At 45.9% G+C, this 23,511-nt stretch overlaps 1 protein-coding gene across 32 annotated transcripts in view; it reads left to right on the top strand.

The window, feature by feature from the left end:
- Positions 1-1,937: 1,937 nt before the first annotated feature.
- LOC310752224 (methyl-CpG-binding domain protein 1-like) overlaps positions 1,938-23,511 on the top strand; it is a 149,551-nt gene continuing 127,977 nt past the window's right edge. For 13 of the 32 annotated variants that reach the window (XM_083592134.1, XM_083592143.1, XM_083592140.1 and 10 more), the window contains exons 1-5: positions 2,632-2,820; positions 19,153-19,292; positions 21,111-21,225; positions 22,282-22,329; positions 23,182-23,501. In XM_083592134.1, the coding sequence (XP_083448260.1) occupies positions 2,818-2,820; positions 19,153-19,292; positions 21,111-21,225; positions 22,282-22,329; positions 23,182-23,501 (626 nt within the window). In that variant the 5' untranslated portion in view covers positions 2,632-2,817. Of the gene's footprint in view, positions 2,077-2,631; positions 2,821-16,072; positions 16,094-19,152; positions 19,293-21,110; positions 21,226-22,281; positions 22,330-23,181; positions 23,502-23,511 lie in introns of those variants that run through there. The other 19 variants (XM_083592141.1, XM_083592126.1, XM_083592122.1 and 16 more) reach the window with 7 other exon arrangements.

Genomic DNA, 23,511 nt, shown 5'->3' with positions numbered 1-23,511 from the left:
CCATTCTAGGGGTGTGGCTGCTGTTGCATACTGACAGCTTCTTGAACTGCAAGTGAGAGCTGAGTGCAAGATAGGGGGACCAAAAATGGGCAAACTACCCCTGAACGAGCACAATGTGTCCCCCTAGAGGTACTACCCCTCCCCTAACACCCCATTACTACATCAGCTGTATATAAACAACAGAAGAGGTTCCAGCCTCTGATTGGTTTCCCCAATTGCTTGCTGTTACTTTTTCTGTTTCAGTAAGCAAAAATGTTGCTTGTTGGAGAATTCGCTGCTAGTGAGTCAAGGTGCTCAGCTGTGCAACAGATCTCAGTTAGGCCTTTTCCACTTCAAGGAGGCTCAGCCCAAACCCCAGAACTAAAAACTTGCATGCAGAAACTCTGGAGTCTCATTTCCTGGTGGCTGTGCTCCTGTCTTCCCTACAAAGCTGAGACCATACAGTCATACCTCGGGTTGAGCATTTTCGGGTTGCGCTCCGCGGCAACCTGGAAGTAAGGGAATGCGTTACATCTGGGTTTTGCCGCTCGCCCATGCGCAGATGCTCAAAATGACGTCATGCGCATGCACGGAAGCAGCGAATCACGACACGTGCAGACGCGGGTTGCGTTCTGCTCTGGATGCGAATGGGGCTCCAGAATGGATCCCGTTCGCATCCAGAGGTACCACTGTACTACAATCCTTGTTCACAGGAGGGGGCTATGGGACTCAGAGACTTGCTCCCAAGCAGACGTGTTTTGGCTCTGCATCACTCTACACTTTCTATCTCTCTATGTCTTTTTTCCTGGAAGAAATCCACCCCCTGCTGTTTATTACCAATTTGTAGTTGCTTGATTGACCGAACCCAAAGAGTACTCATTAACGGTTCCTTATCCTGGAAAAAAGTGACCAGTGGGGTGCTGCAGGGTTCTGTCCTGGGCCCGTTGTTGTTCAACATCTCTATTAATGACTTGGGATGATGGAATTGGGGGGATGCTCATCAAATTCGCAGATGACACCAAACTGGGAGGGGTAGCTAATGCCGCAGAAAACAGAATCAGAATTCAAAATAACCTTAACAGATTGGAGAATTGGGCGCAAGCTAACAAAATGAATGGCAATAGGGACAAATGTTAGGTTCTGCACTTAGGCTGGAAGAACCAGCTGCACAAATAATAGGATGGGTTGGGGGTTTCACCTGACTTACTAGCAGTACATGTGAAAAGGATCTAGGGGTCTTTGTGGGCCACTAGCTTATCATGATACAGCAGCAAAAAAAAAACAAAAAAAAACTAACGCTGTTCTAGGCTGCATCAACAAAAGTATAGTGTCCAGATCAAGGGAAGTAATAGTCCCTCTATTCTGCCTTGGTCAGACAAACACCTGGAATACTGTGTCCAATTCTGGGCACCATAATTTAAGAAGAATGTTGACAAGCTGGAACGTGTGCAGAGGAGGGCAACCAAGATGATCAAGGGTCTGTAGACTAAAACTGATGAGGAACGGTTGAAGGAGCTGGGTGTGTTTTGCCTGGAAAAGGAGACTGAGAGGAGATATGATAGCCATCTTCAAATATTGTAAGGGCTATCACATGGAAGAGGGAGCATGCTTGTCTCCTGCTTTTGTGGGTAGGACTTGAGGCAATGGCTTCAAGTTACAAGAAAGGAGATTCTGACTAACCATTTGGGAAAATTTTCTGACAGTAAGAGCTGTTTGTCAGTGGAACAGACTCCCAAGAGAGGTGGGGGACTCTCCTTCCTTGGAGGGCTTTAAACAGAGATTGGATGGCCATGTGTCATGGATGCTCTAGCTGAGATTTGTGCATTACAGGAGGTTGGACTAGATGACCCTTGAAGTCCCTTCCAAGATTCTATCACGTGGGGGTTGCGCACCCCCGGATATCGCGCGTGCGCCCAGCGCCCTGGAAGCACCTTCCTCTTCCAGGTCATCTTTGAGGCGTCGCTGACGTCGTGGGGGCGGGTCCGCGCGTGCGCCTCCTGCTCTCGGCTGCCGGTGAGGAGGCGGCGGCGGCGGCGGCGGCGCAGAGGGCGGCAGAGCCCCTCCGAGGCCCGGCGGGCCCGGTTCCCTTCGCCGCTGGTGAGTGAGCGGGGCTGGAGGCGGGCCACGCGGTCGAGGCGAAACCCGGCGGCCCGGCGCCGCCTCTGCGCCCGCTCCCGGAGGAAGCCCGGAGGACCGCGCCCGCCGCCCAGGCGAGTCGAGGCTCCGCCGGACACCGGGCGAGCGGGGCGGCTCCTGAGGGGACCCCCCTTCGCCCCGGGAGAGGCCGCGGTGCTTCCGCGCGGTGCTTCCTCTGTGTGCTTCGGGTGCTGGAGAGGCCAGGCCTGCCGGGGGCGGCTCTCCTGTGCGGAGCTGGGGTGTTCCCACGGCGGGGGGGGGGCGGGGTCCCCTTCTTGGTCTCTTTGCGAGGCCTCCCCTCTGGACACAGCGCCTTCTCTGCCATGGTGGTGGCTGCGAAGAGCCTCATCTGCTGGGTGAGGAACCGCATCATGGCCGGCCTCTTGGTAGTGAGAGAGCGGGTGTACGATAAAGTTTCGGGTGGGCTGAATCTTCATATTGAAGGGCTGCAGCTCCGCAATAGAACCCAGGCTCTGTCTGCAAAAAGTTCCTGGTAAAGTCCTCTGTTCTCTCCAGGTAGGAGATACCCCAGAGAGCTGCTGCCAGTCAGTGTTGACAGCACTGAGCTAGATGGACCAACGGACTGTCTGGGTATAAAGCAGTTTCCTGCCCCTAGCTCAAGAGTGAAGGCTTATTTAAGCAAAAGGAGTTGTTTGGCATTTTCTGGGTCCTTAAGTTTTGGATTCTGGCATAACAAACAATATGGTAATAGAAATTGGAATGGAAGGCTGGAGGGACTTGCTGGCTGTTGTCCTGCTTTGTGTTGGAGCATGCTGATCCACTAGTAGGCTCTGATCCACTAACCAGTATAAAAAACTGGCAGTGATCTACCACACGCTCCCGTTGTCATCCTTCAACTTAAACATACTCTCCCCGCCTGCCCCTTAACATGTGTGTACTTGGTGTGTTTATTTTAGACCCCCTCAGGGCCAAACTGGTCTGTCTTGTGTGTCATATGCACGTGGGGTGCATGTGTGGAAGGAGGTGGCTAACTGGACACGGAGGGGGGGGAGTTTAAGGGAGGGGGACAAAAGGGAGGCAAAAGTTCTCTCTTTGAGGAGCCAGTTCTCTCCCTCCCTAAACACATCAACGTGAGTGACAGAAATCAAGACTGCCTTCCTCTCTCTAGCAGGGAAGGAGAGGCGCTCCCCAGATCCCCAGCCAGGGGGAAGTCAGAGCCTCGAACAGTAGGAGTCCAATCATGTTATGCCCCTTGCCCCTAAGTTAGTACCTGGCAGGAACACACACCCCCTGCACACACCCAGACCCTCAGGGCTGGTAGCAACCCCCCACCACCACCAGCGCTCAAAGGGTAGCGGGAAGGATAGCAAGTCGGCACACACATACACCCCCCAGCCCTCAGGGCGCCGCGTCCCCCTCACCCCAGCGCTCTAACCCCCAAGAGTGCAGCACGGGCAGGAAGGCAAGCCGGCTTGGCACCGCTCAGGCTTGCGGTGCTGCTCAGGCTTGCATCGCCATGGAGACTGGCAGCGGCGGCAGCTACTGCCACTGCATCCAAGGCTGCAGAGAAAGGCCCTGTAATTGACAAGAAACAATCCCACGATTCACTGGTCGATCACAATCGACGTGTTGTGCGTGCCTGGAGTACCAAGTTCAGTTCATGGCATCTCCAGTTAAAATAACATTAAGATCCATAAGAACAGCTTACTGGATCAGGCTAATGATCCAGCATCCTGCTTTCCCAGCCAGATACCTTTGGAAGTCCACAAAGATCTCATTTAGACAAGAATTCCATTTTTTGAAGGAATCCTTCCTGCCTCTAATAGCTTTCTTGACTTTGCTCTGATGGTACATTTCCTGATCTGAGGTATAACCTTCAGCTGTGTTTTTAAATAATGTCCAAATGTTTTGGTGTGATTTGATGCCCTTGGCATTGCCTTTCAACTTACTTTTTACCAGGCCCCTCATTTTTATTTTTTTAGTTTCCTTTCTGAAGTCACATGTTATCAGGTTTATTTTCTTGGTAGTTGGTCATTTACATAGTATATTCAATTTAATAGCACTATGACCACTGCTTCCAACTGTTTTAGCAACACTTTCATCCTGGGCACCTTGGCACCACTTAAGATAAATCCAGGGTAAATCCATGACCAGCTGTGTTCTAGGGCATATTCATTTGGAGTACAGTGGTACCTTGGGTTACATACGCTTCAGGTTACAGACTCCGCTAACCCAGAAATAGTACCTCGGGTTAAGAACTTTGCTTCAGGGTGAGAACAGAAATTGTGCTCTGGGCGCACGGCGGCAGCGGGAGGCCCCATTAACTAAAGTGGTGCTTCAGGTTAAGAACAGTTTCAGGTTAAGAACGGACCTCCGGAACGAATTAAGTACTTAACCCGAGGTACCACTGTAATCAGAATTTTTTCCTCTTTGTCATGACTGAAACACATATGTCACCAGTCTATATGATGGTAGTTGAAGTTACCCATTGTTTCACCATTCCCTCTTTTGATTGTTTCCTTCATTTCATTCATCACCTCAAGAACTCCTTGAACAGGGGGATGGTAGCATTTTCCTAGCACCAAGTTACTCTTAGGGGCCAGTATCATCATCCACAGTGTTTCTGTGGAGGAGAATTCCCTTTGGGGAATTTTGGCTTGCTGGGTCACATTGCCCTCTTTGATGTAAAGAGCAAATCCACCTCCAGTATGTGTCTCCCTGTCCTTCCTATAGAGTTCATATCCAGAGATATGATATCCCACTGATTCTCTCCATTTCAACAGGTTTTCATTATACCAACTATATCAAGGCTAACCTCAAAGACCAAGCACACCACTTCACCCATCTTGGCACAGAGGCTCCTGGCATTAGCATATAAACACATACAGTGGTACCTCGGGATGCAAACAGGATCCGTTCCGAGCCCTGTTCGCATCCCGAACAGAACGTAAGATGTAACAGCACGTGTGCGCGGGTTGCGTTTCACCACTTCTGCGCATGCGTGTGACGTCATTTTGACTGCGCATGTGCAAGCGGCGAAACCCGGAAGTAACGCGTTCCGTTACTTCCGGGTTGCCGTGGAGCGCAGCCCGAAAGCGCTCAACCTGAAGTGTATTTATCCCGAGGTATGACTGTACAATGTTTCTCTTCTTGTGTTTTGGCCTGCAGCTCTTTGGCATCTCTGCCCCTGCACAGGCTGCACTCACAGTGTCTAGTTCCATGCCTCCCACATTTAAATTTTCATTCAGTTTCTCCATTTTCATCCTAGAGAGTGATTGTTCTGAACTAGATTTTCTTTGGCTCCTCTTGGCTCCTCCTGTAATCAGTTTAAAAGCTGCTCTTCCACCTTTTTAATGTTAATTGTCAACAATCGAGTTCAAGTTGACTGCATCCCTCTTGCTCAGGTCCGTGGTGTCCCAGAATATCCCCCAGTACTTAACAAATTCAAACCCCTTCTCTCTACACCATTGTTTCATAATTCATGAAGTTATTTTGGAGGAAGCCATGTCAATTAAATTGTTTATGTATGCCTTGATGTAAAAAAAACCTATGGCTAAACAAACAGATAAAGAGTGACCACCAGAAATGTTAATGACAATTGAAGCATCTTGTTTGCCAATTTGTTTGACGTGAAGTAGGAATTCCTTTGTTGGTTTAAATAAAAGGTCATCTGCAAGGAAAGCAAATTCTGCCTCTACTATTTGGCCATAGTTTGGTGCTTCTCAGCGGTGTTGGTTTTTAATGTTTCCAGACATGGCTTTCTTCATCTTTGTTCCTAATGTTTCAGTAGAGTGTGAGTCACATGACAACACCTGCTCAGCATAGTGAAAGCTGCAGCAAGCAAATAGTGCCTTGTATTGCTGCTTGAATTCTAGCAAGTGGGAGACATAAGCAATGAAAGGTGACAAGCAATGTGCCATTGTTGAAAGTATCATTGATGTCATCCTCCTTCCCTCAAAGGGTTTTTTGGCTGCTTGTATGATCATCAGCTCATTTCCAAAACAGGTTTTGCTTTGTCCAGAGCCCTCTGTCGAAGAGCATACTTCTGCAGTTAAAAAAGAAAAGAAGATTTGGCAGAACTTTCTCATCCCACATGTGATGCCCTCTAGATGTTGCTGGTTCTCATCAACCCCTGCCATCATGGCCGGCGGTTAGGGCTAATTGGAGTTACATTCGAAAATACCTGGTGAGCACCAGGTCAGAGAAGGCTGGTCTAACCAAAGATCTTGGCTAGTCCTGTGTTCCTTAACCTCTGGAACATGGCAGTTACTGCCTAGCACTTTCTGTTATGATTGCAAGCTGTTGAGATAGGAGGTCCCCTGGCTTTGTGCCTGAAGGGGGGATTAGGACTGTGTGCTTGGAAGCAGAGTAAAATGGTTAGGGTTAGGTATAGGGTTTAGGGTTTAGGGTTAGGGTAAAATGGTTAACATAGCGGTAGTGTCAGAAAAATCAGGCTTGCATGGGATTTCAGAAGTCTCATTTTATAGAAAGTTGATGTGTCTGCTGAGCGTATTTGAATGAGAGTGCTTTGGAGCTGCCTAACTATTGGTTTGGTGTAGTTCACAGCTGGAAGTATGTAAAATTGTCATTGGGAAAAGGTAGCATTTTCTCTTGGACACAGGAATGCAAACTTCACAACCCGGTGATCTGCCCACTCTGTTTATGAGCGGTTTACTTGAATGATATTTGGGCAAGTGTAGTTACTATGCTCCTGACTTTGTTTCAGTGTTAATATTTTAAGATAACTCAGTATGCATCGTGATACCTAACAACAGGTATATAATGTTGTTCAAATGTGAGTTGATTTCATTAAGTATGAAGCATAATTAACTTGCACAATCATGATAATAAATTCCGCCAGGCCTTTGGTCGGGGTTCAGTCTGAGTCTTTTCTTTCTGTATAAGAATAAGCATTAAAGAGGCCTCCTAGCCTGCTCACAGGTCCTTTACAAGACCAGTGATAACAGTTGGCCCTGGAGAATATTAACCACTCTCAATTTTACGTGTGGACTGCCACCTGTCCGGATCTTAATTTACTCCAAACTAATTTTAAGATGTATTTTAATTAATTGATTGCCTGTTTTTATGTTCTTTGGATACTTTATTAGTTTTATGATGTTAGCCACCCTGAGCCGAGCTCTGGCCGGGGAGGGAGGAGGTACAAATAAAATTTTATTATTATTTATTTATTTGTGTCATTCTGGAAACCAATCTTGTCTAAAAAGCTTTTGCCACAGAAGAAGCAAGGGGCAGGTTAGTGGGTGATCTGTGAGTTTGGGAAAAGGAATGGAACTCTTGTTCCATCTCCCACTTATGGAACTACGGGGAGAGCCAATGTTTGGAGAGCCAAAGCTTCAGAACTAAATTGGAAATCTGGTTCACAAATAAAAGAACTGCCCTCCTCTGCATTGAACCAAGTGACTTCCTGTGATAGCTGCTTGTGGTCTAATCATGAAATGTTAAGCAGAGCTATAACTTTAAGCTAGTGGAACTAGAATGTTGGGTTAATTGTCCTGAAGTAGTTAAGAGACTACAGAAACACATCCTTGAGTTAATAAAAGAAGTGATGGTAAAGTGGGCAATCGATTTTGGTTATAACATAGAGTATGATAAATGGGTAAATTTATGGAACAAAGGGATGAAATTGACAGCGTGTTCCACTTTAAGGGAAAACCTGGAAAAAATGATGTACCGGTGGTATATAACCCCGGTCAAATTGGCGAAAATGTACAAAATGGGTAACAAAGCCTGTTGGAAATGTAAACGTAAGAATCTCTATCATATGTGGTGGGTATGTGATGAAATGAAAAATTTTTGGGATCTAATATATAATGAACTTAAGAAACTCCTTAGGTACACATTTCCAAAAAAACCGGAGGCATTCTTATTAGGGATAATAGGGGACGAAATAAAAAAGGAGGATCATAAATTATTCCAATATGCCATGGTAGCAGCTAGGGTTCTTGTAGCCCAAAAATGGAAGTCATCGGAGATCCCAACAGTAATCGAATGGCAGGCTAAATTTTTCGAATATACGGAATTAGCGAAAATGACATATAAAATCCGACACCAAAAAGGGGCAAAGTTTGTAGAAGAATGGGGTAAATTTGTAACATATATAGGAATTAACTGTAGAAGTTTAAGAACTACAGCAGGGTTAATATAATTCTTGTGACGCGTATAGAAATGTAGAAGAAACTGTAAGAGAAGATGTATGTTAAGAAAACTGCAACTGGGAAGGTAGGAAGTCGAGGCTTGTTTTACGCAATGTAAATAAGATAACACCAAGAATGGTTATAAAGATTGTTTTATTTTGTTTTTTGGAAAATGTCAATAAAAAGCATTTTTTAAAAAAAGAGACTACAGAAACTTATTAAGTGATGTAAGTGGTGAGACTCAGTTAAATAAGTTTGAAGAACTGTCAGGAATGTTAGTGAGTGAGTTACAATATTATCAACTTAATGAATTATATAAAATAGATAAAAAGGTCGGGTTTGTGAATCAAACTTCTCAACTAGAAAGAGATCTGCTCAATAGTAACATTAGTCGTTAAAGTACCGTAGATTCTGGCGTATAAGGTGACTTTTTAACCCCGGAAAAGAGCTTAAAAAGTCAGGGGTCACCTTATAGGCTGGGTATGGGTGGTGTGGAGCGGAGCCCCCCCCCCCGCCGCTGCCGTTGCTTCTTCCGAAGCAGCAGCAGCGAGCGGCAAGCTCAGCTCCGTGCTGGGCAGCTTTCTCCCGGCGCAGAGCTGCCTAGCATAGTAGGCGACTGGGCTTATAAAACAAATCCCTAAATTGCAGCTGCTAATTTGGGGGGGGGGTCGTCTAATACGCCCAGTCGCCTAATACGCCAGAATCCACGGTAATGTAAAAAGTGTTTCAGATGCTATTAGAATGGCAGGCAAAAGATGAACAAGTGAAATCATCAATGATACACTGGGCAATGGATATAGGGCATAATATTGAAATGACAGCATGGGAATGACACTGGAAGGTAGATTTGAAATTTACAGTGTGTTATGGGTTAAGGGAAAAGAAGGTACCGTCTTCCATATGTGGTAGACCTGTAAGAAGGCTAAAACCTACTGGGAAATGATATATAATGAGTTGAAAAAAATGTTTAAGTTAACTTTTATGAAGAAACCAGAGGCTTTTCTTTTGGGAATAATAGGGGTAGAGATACCCAAACAATATAAAAAATATTTATGTACACAACCACAGTGGCCCAAATGATTTATGCCCAGCGAGGAAAGAAGACAGCGTCCCATCCAAAGAAGAATGGCAGCAAAAATTGTTGGAATATGCAGAACAGGCAAAACTTACTGGAAGAGTAAGAAAGCAAGAAAATAGCATTTTCAATTTTGAGTGGAAATCATTTACTGATTACTTTAAAAGTTATTGTAAAGAGATTAAATCATTAGCAGGATTAATATAAAGAGGTGCAGTGATATAAAATTAATTTTTATTATATTGGATAAATAATAATTAGGTTTAACTCAGATATTCAGTGAAAATACTAAAACATAAGCAACTGCAGAAAGGGGAGGAAGGGGGCGTGTCAAAATTGGATAATGGAATTTGATGTAAAAATATTTGTTTTCTTTGATGTAAAATTGAAAATGAAAAAATAAAATTAAAAATAAAATAGTAGAGACTACGAAAGCTAACAGAAAATGAGGAATGGATTTTCATCTTGAAAATTTGCAGATGACTTTTGAGTACTGTCAGGTTGTAGCTTTAAAATTGTCCAGGAAATTGTTTAACAAATTGTCTCCTGACCCTTTCTTGCCCTTTTGCCCATCCTTCCTTGCCACAGCTGAGAAGTGTGTAGTCTAGAGTTTGCAAATAAGGCAAACTGATTTTTATAGTCCTGTGAATATAGGGATTGCAAGTCAAAGCATGGCCTTTGCACTGTGCTGGAAACGGGCAACTTTTCCTCCCAAAGTATGCCACTTTGAAGGGACTAGCAAATTCCTACCGAGGGCAGACAGGTAAGGTTCAGTGTTTGCATCTCCAGTATCTTTGAAAGTAACCAGGATATGATCCTTCTGAATTGTTTGGAGCTGCTTGGGCTGGTGGTAGTGAAGTTCTTACTAACTGCCCTCAGTACTGAAATCAGATAGTATAAAAATATTTTCACCAATTGGGAGGGCCGGAAAATGGAATTGGGATTAAAACAGATAAAAGCCTCCAGTATTTCAAGGAGAAAAACATTTCTTGAGCCATTACACTGGTGAGCCCTTGAAGAGAGCTTGTTACACTTTGGGAAATACCAGCTTCCCGGAGGTCTTGTTGGGCTTTGGTTTTATTTAGGAGGTGGCTATGCTGCCCTTTAACTAATTATAACAGGTCTCCCAAAAGGATGGATTATGTGGAAGGGCTCCCTGGGAAGTAGAGCTTGGTTTGCTACTAGAGCTGGGATGATGGAACCTGTGGCCCACCAGGTGTCATTGGACTCCCAACTTCCTCCTCAACCTGAACCAGCCTTGTCAATATTCAGAAGTGATGGAAGGTGTTGACCAGAAACATCTGGGGGGCTCATTCTACTTGGCATAGAGAGTGGGAAGCTTGAGGTGTAGTCATGATGCCTGCTCCCCAGCACAAAAAGACCATTGCTGCCTTACAGGGAAAGGTGTGGACACAATTTTTGCATGGTGGAGCTGTATGTTAACAGTCTGTGTAAATAGCATGGCTCATATGGCAGACTAGATATGAATTCCAGAACAATTTTGCCCTCCGTGTCTTTTCTTGGAGATAGGCACATGTCTATTCTATTGCTAACATCACAGGTCTTTAAACATAACTTCACCTTCCAAGAGAGCAGGGTCATAGATGTGGACTGACCGCAGCTCACTTTATTTCTTCCCCTCCCATGTCTTGTCTCCCACTTTAGCCAGCTTTTTCCAAAAATTCCTCATCCTTTGACATTTTTGGATGATGGAAGCAGGCTAAATGGTAAGCAGATACATGCCAGTGTGTGCTAGCTGCCTAGTTTTGTTTGAGAAAAGTAGATGTTTCCAGACTAGTGTGTACACACTAGTGTACACACCTTAATTGTAATTTTGGATACAGCCATTGCCTTCCCTCCAGAACAAGGTCCACGTGAGCGTTTTGTCCTTGAGCCAAGGTACTGCTAGTTCTGCAGCTGCCTATGCACGTGATTGTTTCGGCAAAGCAGGCAATGGCTGACTACACAGCAGGCATCTGTTTACTAGGTCCTGGTCCCCCCCTCTCCAGTTTCTTCAAAGCAAGGCCATGGCAAAAACATGTTTTACCAATAAACATGACAACTGCCCAGGAACCTGAGACAAAATACAATGTTTAAATTGCAAGATGCAATTTAACAAAAAATGCAACAATACTTATACTGGGGCCCAACTGAAAAATATATAGTAGTTTGATTATACTTGCAATTTCTCCCTTTCGTCCTGAGTTCAAGGGTCTTCAAAACCCATGACACCTTTGGTAAAGGCTGTTCTCCAATTGGAGGGCTCGTAGGCTAGTGTTTCCCAGTTGTCAGTGTTTATACTACATTTTTTTAGATTTGCCTTCAGCTGAGAGTAGAAATTTTCTTTAATGTCTTCATCGGCATCCAGTGTTGGTGCATAAGCACTTAGAATAGTAGCCTGTTGGGTTTGGGGAAGTTTTATTCAAAGGGTTGAAAGCCGCTCATTAATGCCGGTAGGGACTTCTTACAAGAGCTTCTCAAGATTGTTTTTTATAGCAAAGCCTACTCCATATATTCATAGAATCATACAATAGAATCATAGAGTTGGAAGAGACCACAAGAGCCATCGAGTCCAACCCCCTGCCAAGCAGGAAACACCATCAGAGCACTCCTGACATATGGTTGTCAAGCCTCTGCTTAAAGACCTCCAAAGAAGGAGACTCCACCACACTCCTTGGCAGCAAATTCCACTGTTGAACAGCTCTTACTGTCAGGAAGTTCTTCCTAATGTTTAGGTGGAATCTTCTTTCTTGTAGTTTGAATCCATTGCTCCGTGTCCGCTTCTCTGGAGCAGCAGAAAACAACCTTTCTCCCTCCTCTATGTGACATCCTTTTATATATTTGAACATGGCTATCATATCACCCCTTAACCTCCTCTTCTCCAGGCTAAACATGCCCAGCTCCCTTAGCCGTTCCTCATAAGGCATCGTTTCCAGGCCTTTGACCATTTTGGTTGCCCTCCTCTGGACACGTCCCAGTTTGTCAGTGTCCTTCTTGAACTGTGGTGCCCAGAACTGCACACAGTACTCCAGGTGAGGTCTGACCAGAGCAGAATACAGTGGCACTATTACTTCCCTTGATCTAGATGCTATACTCCTATTGATGCAGCCCAGAATTGCATTGGCTTTTTTAGCTGCCGCGTCACACTGTTGGCTCATGTCAAGTTTGTGGTCCACCAAGACTCCTAGATCCTTTTCACATGTACTGCTCTCAAGCCAGGTGTCACCCATCTTGTATTTGTGCCTCTCATTTTTTTTGCCCAAGTGCAATACTTTACATCTGCAAATTTGATCAGGATGCCCTTGAGTCCATCATCCAAGTCGTTGATAAAGATGTTGAATAAGACCGGGCACAAGACAGAACCCTGTGGCACCCCACTAGTCACTCTTCTCCAGGATGAAGAGGAACCATTGATGAGCACCCTTTGGGTTCGGTCAGTCAGCCAGTTACAAATCCACTGAGTGGTAGCATAGTCAAGACCACATTTTACCAGCTTCTTTACAAGAATATCATGGGGCACCATGATATTCCTCTTTGGTGGTTTCCCCCCTTTTCCTTTTTTGTACACATCCTTTTTTAATCTTAACTCAGTTAAAAGTTCTTTAGGTAGCCACCCTGGCTTCTTTAGGCACCTTCCATGTTTCCGTCTCATTGGTATTGCCTGAAGTTGTGCTTTTACTATCTCCCTCTTAACAAACTCCCAGCCATCATGAACTCCCTTTCCTTTTAGTATTACTGTCCATGGGATCTCACCCAGCACTTCCCTAAGTTTTATGAAGTCGGCTTTCTTAAAGTCAAGAAATTGAGTCCTAGTATGCTTGGCTGCTCCTTTCCGCTGTACAGTAAACTTCAGAAGAGCATGATCACTCGCGCCTAATGATCCTTCCACTTCTACCCCACTAACCAGGTCATCAACATTGGTTAGGACCAGATCTAAAATGGCTGTTCCTCTTGTTGCTTCTCCCACTTTCTGCACAATGAAGTTGTCTGCAAGGCCAGTGAGGAATCTGTTTGACCTTATGCTCTTGGCTGAGTTTGACATCCAACAAATATCCGGGTAATTGAAGTCCCCCATTACTACTATCTCCCTTCCTTTTGCATGCTTGGCCATCTGTTCCAGGAAGGCATCATCTATGTCCTCCGTTTGGCTTGGGGATCTATAGTAAACTCCCACAATGAGGTCACTGTTATTCTTTTCTCCCTTAATTTTGACCCAAATGCTCTCACTTTGGCTTTGAGGTTCTAAATCTTGGATCTCTTCACAGGTATACACATCCCTGACATTTAATGCCACTCCTCCTCCTTTCTTGTCTGGTCTGTTTCTCTGAAATAGATTGTATCCCTCCATTATTACATTCCAATCGTGGGACTTATCCCACCAGGTTTCAGTGATGCCTATTATGTCATATTTAGTTTGCTGTACCAAGAGCTCAAGCTCATCTTGTTTATTTCCCATGCTTTGCGCATTAGTGTACAGACATTGAAGTCCATTAATCATTCCCCCGTGTCTCTTATTTAAGGATTTTTTCCTCCCACCACTAGGTCTGCGTGCTGTTTGCTCCATTTGGTCTATGGCATTTGGATGATCATCTTCATCAATTGATAGACTCCTACCTTCAGGAGCACTGTCTCCCTCCCCCACATTAGTCAGTTTAAAGCCCTCCTGATGAGGTTTCTGAGTTTTTGGGCAAAAACATTCCTCCCAACCGTTGTGAGGTGCAGCCCATCGCTTGCCAGAAGTCCATCTTCAAGAAACTGCAGTCCGTGATCTAAGAATCCAAACCGTTCCTGTTTACACCATTTGCGAAGCCAGCTGTTCACTTCCACTATTTTTCCCTCTCTCCCTGGGCCACGTCGTTCAACTGGGAGGACAGATGAGATGACAATTTGTGCATTTAATTGCTTCAATTTCCTGTCCAGAGCCTCGTAGTCTCTTTTGATCTTCTGGAGGCTATTGCTTGCAGTGTCATTGGTTCCCACATGAACCAAGAGGAAGGGGTATTTGTCAGTGGGTTTTACGATTCCTTACAGTCATTCGGTTACATCTTGGATCTTAGCCCCGGGGAGACAGCACACTTCCCAAGACATCTTGTCAGGCCCACAGATCACTGCTTCTGTTCCCCTCAGTAGGGAATCCCCTATCACCACTACATGCCTCCTCTTAGGTTTGGTTGGGGTTCTTCCGTGAGCTGTCCGTTCCACGGTCGCCTGCACATTCCCTGAGGACTGACTTTGCTGCTCGTCTTCATATACCTGATCGACTGTAATGAGGGAGAGATCCTCAAATGGAGTCTGCTCTTCGTCTTCCATGCTAGGGGAGAGGACCTCAAAGCGATTGTGTATTTCTAAACAATCAGAGCGAACCCTGGGCCTCCTACTTCTTTGAGTCACGTTTCTCCATATATCTGGCTCCTGTGTTGGTGAACTAGCCTCCTTCTCAGGGGAGTCCCCTGTCTCCTTGGTGGAGACGGTGTGCTCTGTTGCTTCCAAGAAGAGCTCCAGCTCTCTAATTCTTTGGAGCGTAGCTACACGTTCCTCCAGTTGCTGGACTTTGTCTTTTAAGAGGGCAATCCACATGCAATTGCTGCAGGTAAAGCTGCCTGCAACCTTTGGCAAGATGGCAAACATTGCGCAGGAACCGCAGGCGACTGCAGCTGTTCCCTCACCCTCCATCTTGAGAACGTGTCGTTGGGGGTGGCTACAGCGGTCCTCCATCATAAGAAGCGTGAAGACAGGACAAATAACTCCCCCCCAAAAAAACCTAGGTTTCCCCCAACAAACGTTTGAGACTAGCTTGCCCAAATCTATAAGATGGATCAAACTGCGCGCGCCAGTAGGCGCGCGCCGCTGCCCTGAAAGCTCAACGTTCAACGTATTCAACGTTCTTGTTCAGGTAGACCTTTCCAGAAGAAAGAGTAGCCTCCTTTTTCTTCCTTCAATTGTCCCTCTCCTGCTCTTTGAGTTTTTTGAAATGCTGCAATATCAATCTTAAAACACCACAGCTCTCTTGCAATGATGGCAGTTCTGCGTTTTGGACGCTCATTATCTGTGTTATCCAACAAAGTCTGTATATTCCATGCTCCAAAGTTCAATTGTCTTTTACGACCGCTGGGTGGTGACCCCCCTGGGCGTGGTAATCCAGTCAGGGTAAAAGGGAGGCAGACTATGTTTAGGGCTTCGGGTTGAGCAGAGTGGATCCTAAATCGGACTACTCAGTCATGGATACAGCTGCCAAGCTGCTCAACTCTGCTTTAATTAAACAGATTCCTTAAATGTGGAAGCCTTTAATTAAAATGTACCATGGTGCAAGGCTGTTTTTTCCTCAACTGAGACACGTGCTTAAAATAAGGCTTGGACTCTCATAGTTAGAGAGGTGTATTCAGGGTCCAAGCAAATGCTGGAATAAAGAAAAAGCTTTTATATCTTTCATTCTAAAAAGCTGCAAGGAAGGGCTGAGGCATATATCTTCAGGTGATGAACTTCATGTACTAAGGCTGTAGCTCAGAGAGAGCTTCCCTGAATTCCTGCCATTCTTGTGTTGTGCAACAGAGGGACATTATTGTATTAACTTTTTGAGTGCCCTTTTCACCAACCAAATGGGCAGAGTAATTCAAAGAGGGCAGGGGAGGAAGAATCCAAAGTGGAGGAACCATCAAATCCAAAGTCCTGGCAGTCTTATGCTGACAAGGTAGAAGGTGGGGACAGCTGTTTCCCCCCAGCTTTTCTTGTCTCCTTCCATTGACTGTTGGCTTTTTCTTCCAGATCTTGCCTCCCATTGGTCTCAAAAGTAAGTAGACCAGCTCTATCATTTTGGGCAGGCTTCCTCAACCTCAGCCCTCCATATGTTTTTGGCTTACAACTCCCATGATCCCTAGCTAGCAGGACCAGTGGTCAGGGATGATGGGAATTGTAGTCTCAAAACATCTGGAGGGCCGAGATTGAGGAAGCCTGATTTAGGAGAAGCGGCTCTGTCCATTTGCTCATGGGGCACTCTTCCAAGAACCATAGGATTGCATCCTTATAGGCAAAAGTTGATGCAAAAAGAAAGAAAGAAAGGAAGAAATGGTTAAAATAATTGTGCTGCTGCTGCAGATGTCAACTGATGAAGGCTTTGCATTGAGGAGAAATGCTCCTTGATATATACCAAGCCTAGGCTTCGTTGCTCTTTATATGGCTCAGAAGCAGCACATTGGATTTTACTTGGCTACGCTGGTTGCTTGTGTACAGTCCATAAAACATGCCCCCTCCTTCCTGTCTTGTCAGGAGGTGAACAGCAACAGTATTTGCATGAGCGATACTTTTTGGGCTGTCTTCAAGGACAGCTCCCCTCAGTACAGTACAGTACAGTACAGTGGTATCTCTGGTTACGAACTTAATTCGTTTTGGAGGTCCGTTCTTAACCTGAAAATGTTCTTAACCTGAGGTACCACTTTAGCTAATGGGGCCTCCCGCTGCCGCCGCGCCACCATTGTGTGATTTCTGTTCTCATCCTGAAGCAAAGTTCTTAACCTGAGGTACTACTTCTGGGTTAGCGGAGTCTGTAACCCGAAGTGTTTGTAACCCGAGGTGTTTGTAACCCGAGGTACCACTGTAGTTAGTCTGAACATCTCTACAAAGTGTGAAAGAAGCTTGGTAAAGATACATGGATAACACCCCCCCCGACTTTGTTTGTCTTACCAGGAGTGGGGCGATGGCATTCATATTGACCAGTCCACCTCCCAAACTAAAAAGCCCCAACAGCATCTTGATCTGTCACTAAGCATTCTTGGGGGAAGATTTGGCCCTGATCCCCTCACCTATAACTGCCAAATAGGGTGCAGATGCATGCCAGCTGGAACAGACTTATGGCTGCCCCTTATTATAACAACTGGGGTATTAATTAAATTTTAAAAGTTAAGATCTCTCTGGGAGGCCATACTCACAAGTATGCATATGAATCCGTCTCAGTCTGTATCAGTGGGAAGGAGGAAAGGGCCAAGATTAACAAAATCACCCCAATTATGGTTGACCTTGCTGTGTTGAAATGTGATGTAATTGTGCTTATCTCCTTGCATTCTTATAGAAATGGTCATTTTAGCAAGAGAGTTTCCTTCCACCACAAGGCTTGCCTGTCCTTGGGCAAGCTAGTTCTGTTCTCAGTGCGTGATCTTCTCTGTGTAGTTAGGAATAATACACAGACTATAGATCTTCCCACACCCTGTCACCCGGGCGGTAGAGTCAACACAGCCCTGTCTGTACGTGGGGCTTGCTGTTGGAGAATATTCTGCCTGCCTTTGCATCTATCCCAGCTAGCTAGAAGGGTGCAGCTTTGGGTCTGTTGCAGTGTTTTGCCTGTCAAGAGCATCTGGAATCAGCCGCATGGTTGCAATGACCAGCGAGAGACTGCGTATTTCAGCCTGTCTCTGAATTGTACAGAGAAAGGGATAAAGCCTTTGCATAGCACCTGAATGGTGGTCTGACCTCCTCAAGCCCCGTGCAAAGATGTGTGCCTCCTTTGCTCTCTGCCTCTCTGTGATTGTTTCACAGCTGTCTCCACTTCAGAATAAGCAGTGTATTAAGATGAGCTAGTCAAAAAACTAACTTGACAAGATGGGAAATTGACTCAGATAAATTTGTGGAATTTTGATATCAGCTCGTTACATCTAATACTGTGGGTAAAGACTATGGGCGCCCTCCTGCTTCTCAGTTCTCATTCCAGTGTCACCTATATTACAGCATTTGCTCATCTGTTGTGGTTTGTCCTTGGTTACGTGAACAACACTCCACATTATCTGTTTGTTGTATTGTTTTGTTATTTTTTAAACTATTTTTAAATTTGTATCGTCTAGTCAGTCCTATTCAGCTCTGCTATTTGTCCAGAATTCAGCTTCTTCTGTTTCTCTCCCTTCTTTAAAACTTGTAAATCTAAGTAATAGATTTCAAATGTAGAAATCTTGGGCGAAACTTGCAACATCAGAAATAGAACCTAATGTTTACTTAAGTACAGAGAACACAGATTTAAAGTTGTTTCTCTGCCATCTATCTTTTGTGGGGCATGTGTTCTGTCCCAGAGAAGCTGTAGTATGCAGAATTGAGCTGTTGTAAACACTCTGCTTTCATGGTCACAACTTCTGGTAAGTTTCAGTTTTTAAAAGGTCTTGGAATAGATGGAAGGAAAAAGCTCCTTCAGGGGTGGGGGACCTTTTCAGTCGAAGGGCTGCATTTCCTCCTGCAGGCCACATAGCGGGGGGGTGGGGGGTGGGGCAGAAGCAAACATGGGAAGAGCAATGGATGTACAATTTACCTTTGTACAGGAGGCTAGTTTCTACATGCACTCTCCCATCCCTCTCTATCCTCCATGCAGACCAGCAAAGAGATATTATTAACATCCAAGCGCATCTCTCAGCAAGGGCCAGTGAGAGGTGTGGCCTGGCCTGCTTCAGATAGTTCAAAAAGCCCGATAGAGAGACTGGAAGGTTTCCTTCAGCCCCTGGTATGGACTGTTTGGGCAAGTGTAGCAGCCATGATGGGAGAGACACAGAGTTGCTTCTCTCTGTCCCCTAGAGCTGCTCCTTCCTCAGACTTTTGAGACTTCACCAATATGTCTGTGCATCTTGTGTAGTCCTAAGGCCTAGAACCATTACTACCTTAAAGGAATACCAGTTGGGGTTCTTAGGATGTCAAATTATACCTTACTTATAGTAGCTGCAAATGAGGGGGGAACCATATATGGAAGCATCTCTTTCAAGTTTGCTGCTCTTTCTTGTGTGCTTCCTTGCACGACTGTGTGTATGTTTTTGGTTATTTTAAGAACAACCCTTTTGGCCCCATAGCTATGACCCTTCCATTACTCTCTTGCTGTTTCAGTTCTTGCCCTGCGGTATATCCAACAACAACATGACAGAGGGCTGGGTGGATTGCCCCGCACTAGGGCCCGGCTGGCAGCGCCGTGAAGTCTTGCGCAAAAATGGAACAAGACCTGGACAGTCAGATACCTATTACACAAGGTAATGCCATTTGGGGTCACATCTGGAAAAGAGTGTAAGGGTTGTAGGAAGAGGTGCCCTCCAGATGTTGCTTGATTACAACTCTCATCATTCCGGACCATTGTACATGCTGCCAGGGGCTGATGGGAGTTGGAGTCCATGACCACCTGGAGGGCACATGTTGCCTATCCCTCCCTTCAGGTCCTATTCCCTAGGCAGCCAGCTGTCAGTGCCTCTCTTACAACCACTGAAGGAAAGAAGCACCTTGGGTTTCATGACAGTTCAAAGGCTTGAGAAATATTCTTAAATCTCTCTTCAGTCAGTCTTGCTTCTGCTCGTTCTCAAAAGATGCACTTCTTTCTCTTGACTTTTTACTTACAAGGCAGTGGACACAATTCCAATAAGAGCAGTAAAGGCATCGGCAAAGACTGCTTGGTAAGAAATTCACATGGCAAAGACCTGTCTGAATAACACTATTTTAAGGATATGTCTAAATGAATGCAATAATGATTCTTGTCAAAGAAAGGTAAAGGACCCCTGGACAGTTAAGTCCAGTCAAAGGCGATGATGGGGTGCAGCGCTCATCTTGCTTTTCGGGCTGAGGGAGCTGGCATTTGTTCACAGACAGCTTTCCGGGCCAAGTGGCCAAAATGCCTAGACCGCTTCTGGCGCAATGGGGCACCGTGACGAGTGCCAGAACGTATGGAAACGCCGTTTACCTTCCTGCTGCATTGGCACCTATTTATCTACTTGCACTGGCATGTTTTCGAACTGCTAGGTTGGCAGGAGCTGGGACAGCAACGGGAGCTCACCCTGGCGTGTGGAGTTGAACTGGAGGGACAAAAGTGGTGTTGTAGTCTAAACCACTGAGCCTCTTGGGCTTGCCAATCACAAGGTTGGCAATTCTTGCTGGAAGCTCTGCTGGCAGGGAATCCCACAGTGCAGGACCTGCTGCACTGAAAACTCAGGACCCAGGAAAGGCTGACTCAACCTCAGGTGTGGGTAGTAGCTCCATCAGAGGATCTCGGTAATGGAGGTGGAACATAAGGGGTCAGGCAGTCCTTAAGGTCTTTTGTGCACAAGTTGTTTTGGACTTTGTTTTGTTTTGGACCTGGCCCAGTAGCAACTGGGCAACCAGTTCAGCTCAGCAGAGGAGTTGACGTGTTGCAACTAATCTGCTCCTGTGGGCAGACTGGCTGCTGCATTCTGCCGCAGCTTCTGGGTCAGCTGCAAAGGTAGCTTCCCATAAAGTGCGTTGCAGTTACCAAGCCTTGAGGTTACCATTGCATAGGCCACCGTGATCAAGCTGCCAGGATCCAGGAATGGTTGCAGCTTGTGGACCAGCTGGAGCTGATAGAAAGCACTGCTACTCAGAGGTCACTGGGGACTCTAGTGACAGGGCTGGATCAAAGAGGATACCCCGACTATTGAGTTGCTCCTTCAGAGAGAGTGCAACCCCATCTGGAACATGTGCAGGGTCTATTTCCTGGACACAGGAACCACCCATCCACAAGGCCTCCATTGTTCTAGGATTTAAGCTATGTTTCTTGACCCTCAGTCCACCTCTGCATCCAAGTAGAGCACAACCGCAGTACATAACAAAACAATAGGATTCTTAGCTTCCGTGTCAGTGGTGTGCACATCCAAAAAGTTTCAAATAAAGTGAGAAATCTCCCTTGTATTGGGCAACACTTGAAATCTTACCTGATCCACATCCCTTTGTTGAGATCAGAGAGTCCCTTGTGCACTGTGTTATGCAAACATCCCAGCTCACTCCTACTTTCACTGTGCTGCTTTTTTACACATCTAACAGCTGCTTCTCTCTTTCCCCCCTCATAGCCCCAGAGGAGAGAAAATCCGCAGTAGAGTGGAGCTCCTGAGGTTACTGGGAGGATCACGGGATTTGACCGACTTTGATTTCAAGAAAGGGATTTATGTAGACCCAAGTGCTGAGGTACTGATCCAAATAGTTTTGGTTCTGGTAGCAGAGGTAGCATTTTAGAAGTGAACTGATTGCAGTGACCTGCATATGCTCCCATATTTTATGCATGTTTAAGTGCGTTTTTGGAGGGAGAGACCCTTCCTTAAAAAAAAAAAAAAAAATTATGTCCCATCTTTTCTTCAAGGAGCTTGAGGTGGCATATGTGGTCATCCCATCCAATTTTATCCCCACGACAGCTCTGTAAAGGCGGGTAGACTGAGAAATGGCGACTGGCTCAAGGTCACCCAGTAAGCCTTCCGTGCCTGGACAAGGTGCTCCCCTGTTCCTATAGGTACCAATAGCCCTGATGCACTGATTGTGTAGTCCAGGAATGGGGAGCCTGTAGTCCTCAAGACATAGCTGAACTCTGTGGGAACAAAGTCCAATCCAGTTCAGGATTCTTTTCTCACATTGAGCAGCCCATGGGAAGCCATCAAGCATGTCATGAATGCAATCACACTCTTCTCCCCATGATTCCAAGCATGAGTTGTGCCGGCTAAGGCTGATGGGAGCTGGGCTTCCAACTCCTGCCTAGGGGACCTTAGGTTCTCCATCCTTGGTGTAGTGCAACCTGCTCTTGGTCAGTTTTGTTAGGAGGCCTCTAGGGTTACAGATGGTTCCTTGGGTTAGATGTGCATGAAAGTTCAAGTCTTCTACCTCAGTCTTCTTTGTCTGTTGGACTGCATTGATACCCTAAGCTTATAAATTGCTAGTTCATAAACCCAGTAGCACTTGGAACTGAGAGCCAGTGTGGTGTAGTGGTTAAGAGCAGTAGATTCGTAATCTGGGGAACCGGGTTCGTGTCTCTGCTCCTCCACATGCAGCTGCTGGGTGACCTTGGGCTAGTCACACTTCTCTGAAGTCTCTCAGCCCCACTCACCTCACAGAGTGTTTGTTGTGGGGGAGGAAGGGAAAGGAGAATGTTAGCCGCTTTGAGACTCCTTCGGGTAGTGATAAAGTGGGATATCAAATCCAAACCCTTCTTCTTCTAACGGTCTTCTCCTTTTTCACTGCTTTCTCCTGCTGCAGCCCCAGCTCCTACAACCCCTCCCACCCACTGGAGGAGGCCACCAGCGGGTGAGTGTGCTGTCTGCTGAGGCCAGATCTACACTGGCTGTCGAATGTCATCTGGAAGAACTATATGGGGGAGGATGAAGAAAGAAGGAAGCTATCAGCACAACCGCTTTCCTTTTTTGCTGCGGGGATTGCTTTTGCATAGCTGGGCAGAAGCTTCCCAGATGGGTATCTTTGGAAGGGGAATTATTGTGGTGTGATTGTGTTTTTAAACTTCCAAGCAGAGTTTTGGCAAGCTTCACAATGGTGAAACCACCTGATGGCAAAGCCAAAACTTGCCCAGATGGTAAGTGAGGCATGTTCCCAGGACCGCTTAACACGTATTAGTTGCCTCCTGTTGTGCTCCATAAGGATGGTTGTCTCCCTTGCTTTTCATGCATAATTATTAGCAAAGTAGGGTTTCTAAGCTATGATTGTCCACAGCTTTAGTAGTCTTTCCCAATTACCTGCTACAAGATTATAGCCTTGATCTCTGACATGAAGAGTAAAAGGCAGTGGCCTGCATGATGATGATGCTGGCTTGTTCACTTAGCCTGCATTTAGCAAAGAGGAATGCCAAATGGATCTGGTGAGTGGATTAGGTTCCCTGGGTTTGAAACTCTAGGGAAGCAGGAAGTGTTTAGAAAAGGGGGTTGCTCTGTGCCTCTCCCATCCTTCTCTTCTGCTAATTAGCCCATAGAGAAATTGATGGAGCCTTCTGTATTGGGAAAGATAGGACTCTTGTTTATAGGCCAAACCATGGCATTGAGGTGGAGGAGAAGGATGAATCCCCTTGACAGCTGTCCTTCCTTAGGGTATGGCTCATGCTTTGTAAACCATTGCTTTAGACTACACTGCCTGTTTCTTCTTCTATAGGTCAAAAAGGGTAGTAAAAGGCATCTTCCACCTCTGGCAGCAGCCACCCCTCCACTCAAGAAGCCTCCTGATTTGCAAGTGTTTGAAGAGCCTCCAGACAAGGAGGTTCCAGACCAGAAACCCCCCCAAATGGAACTGGAGTTGCCAGTAGAAGCACCTGCCGCTATTCTGGCTGAGCAGCAAGAACTTCTAGTTGCTGCAGACCAGCCAGCCATGAAGCCCCACAAGCGCCGATGTCGGAAGCAGCTTCCAGCCCTCTTTCCTCCGGGAAAAATGGGCAATGTGACAGTGGAAGAGGCCAACCCAGAGGAACCTGTAGTGTGAGCATCT

Source organism: Podarcis filfolensis (genome assembly GCF_964270895.1).
Source record: "Podarcis filfolensis genome assembly, chromosome: 17".
NCBI classification, from domain to species: domain Eukaryota; kingdom Metazoa; phylum Chordata; class Lepidosauria; order Squamata; family Lacertidae; genus Podarcis; species Podarcis filfolensis.
This window is presented reverse-complemented; position numbering and strand designations above follow the sequence as displayed.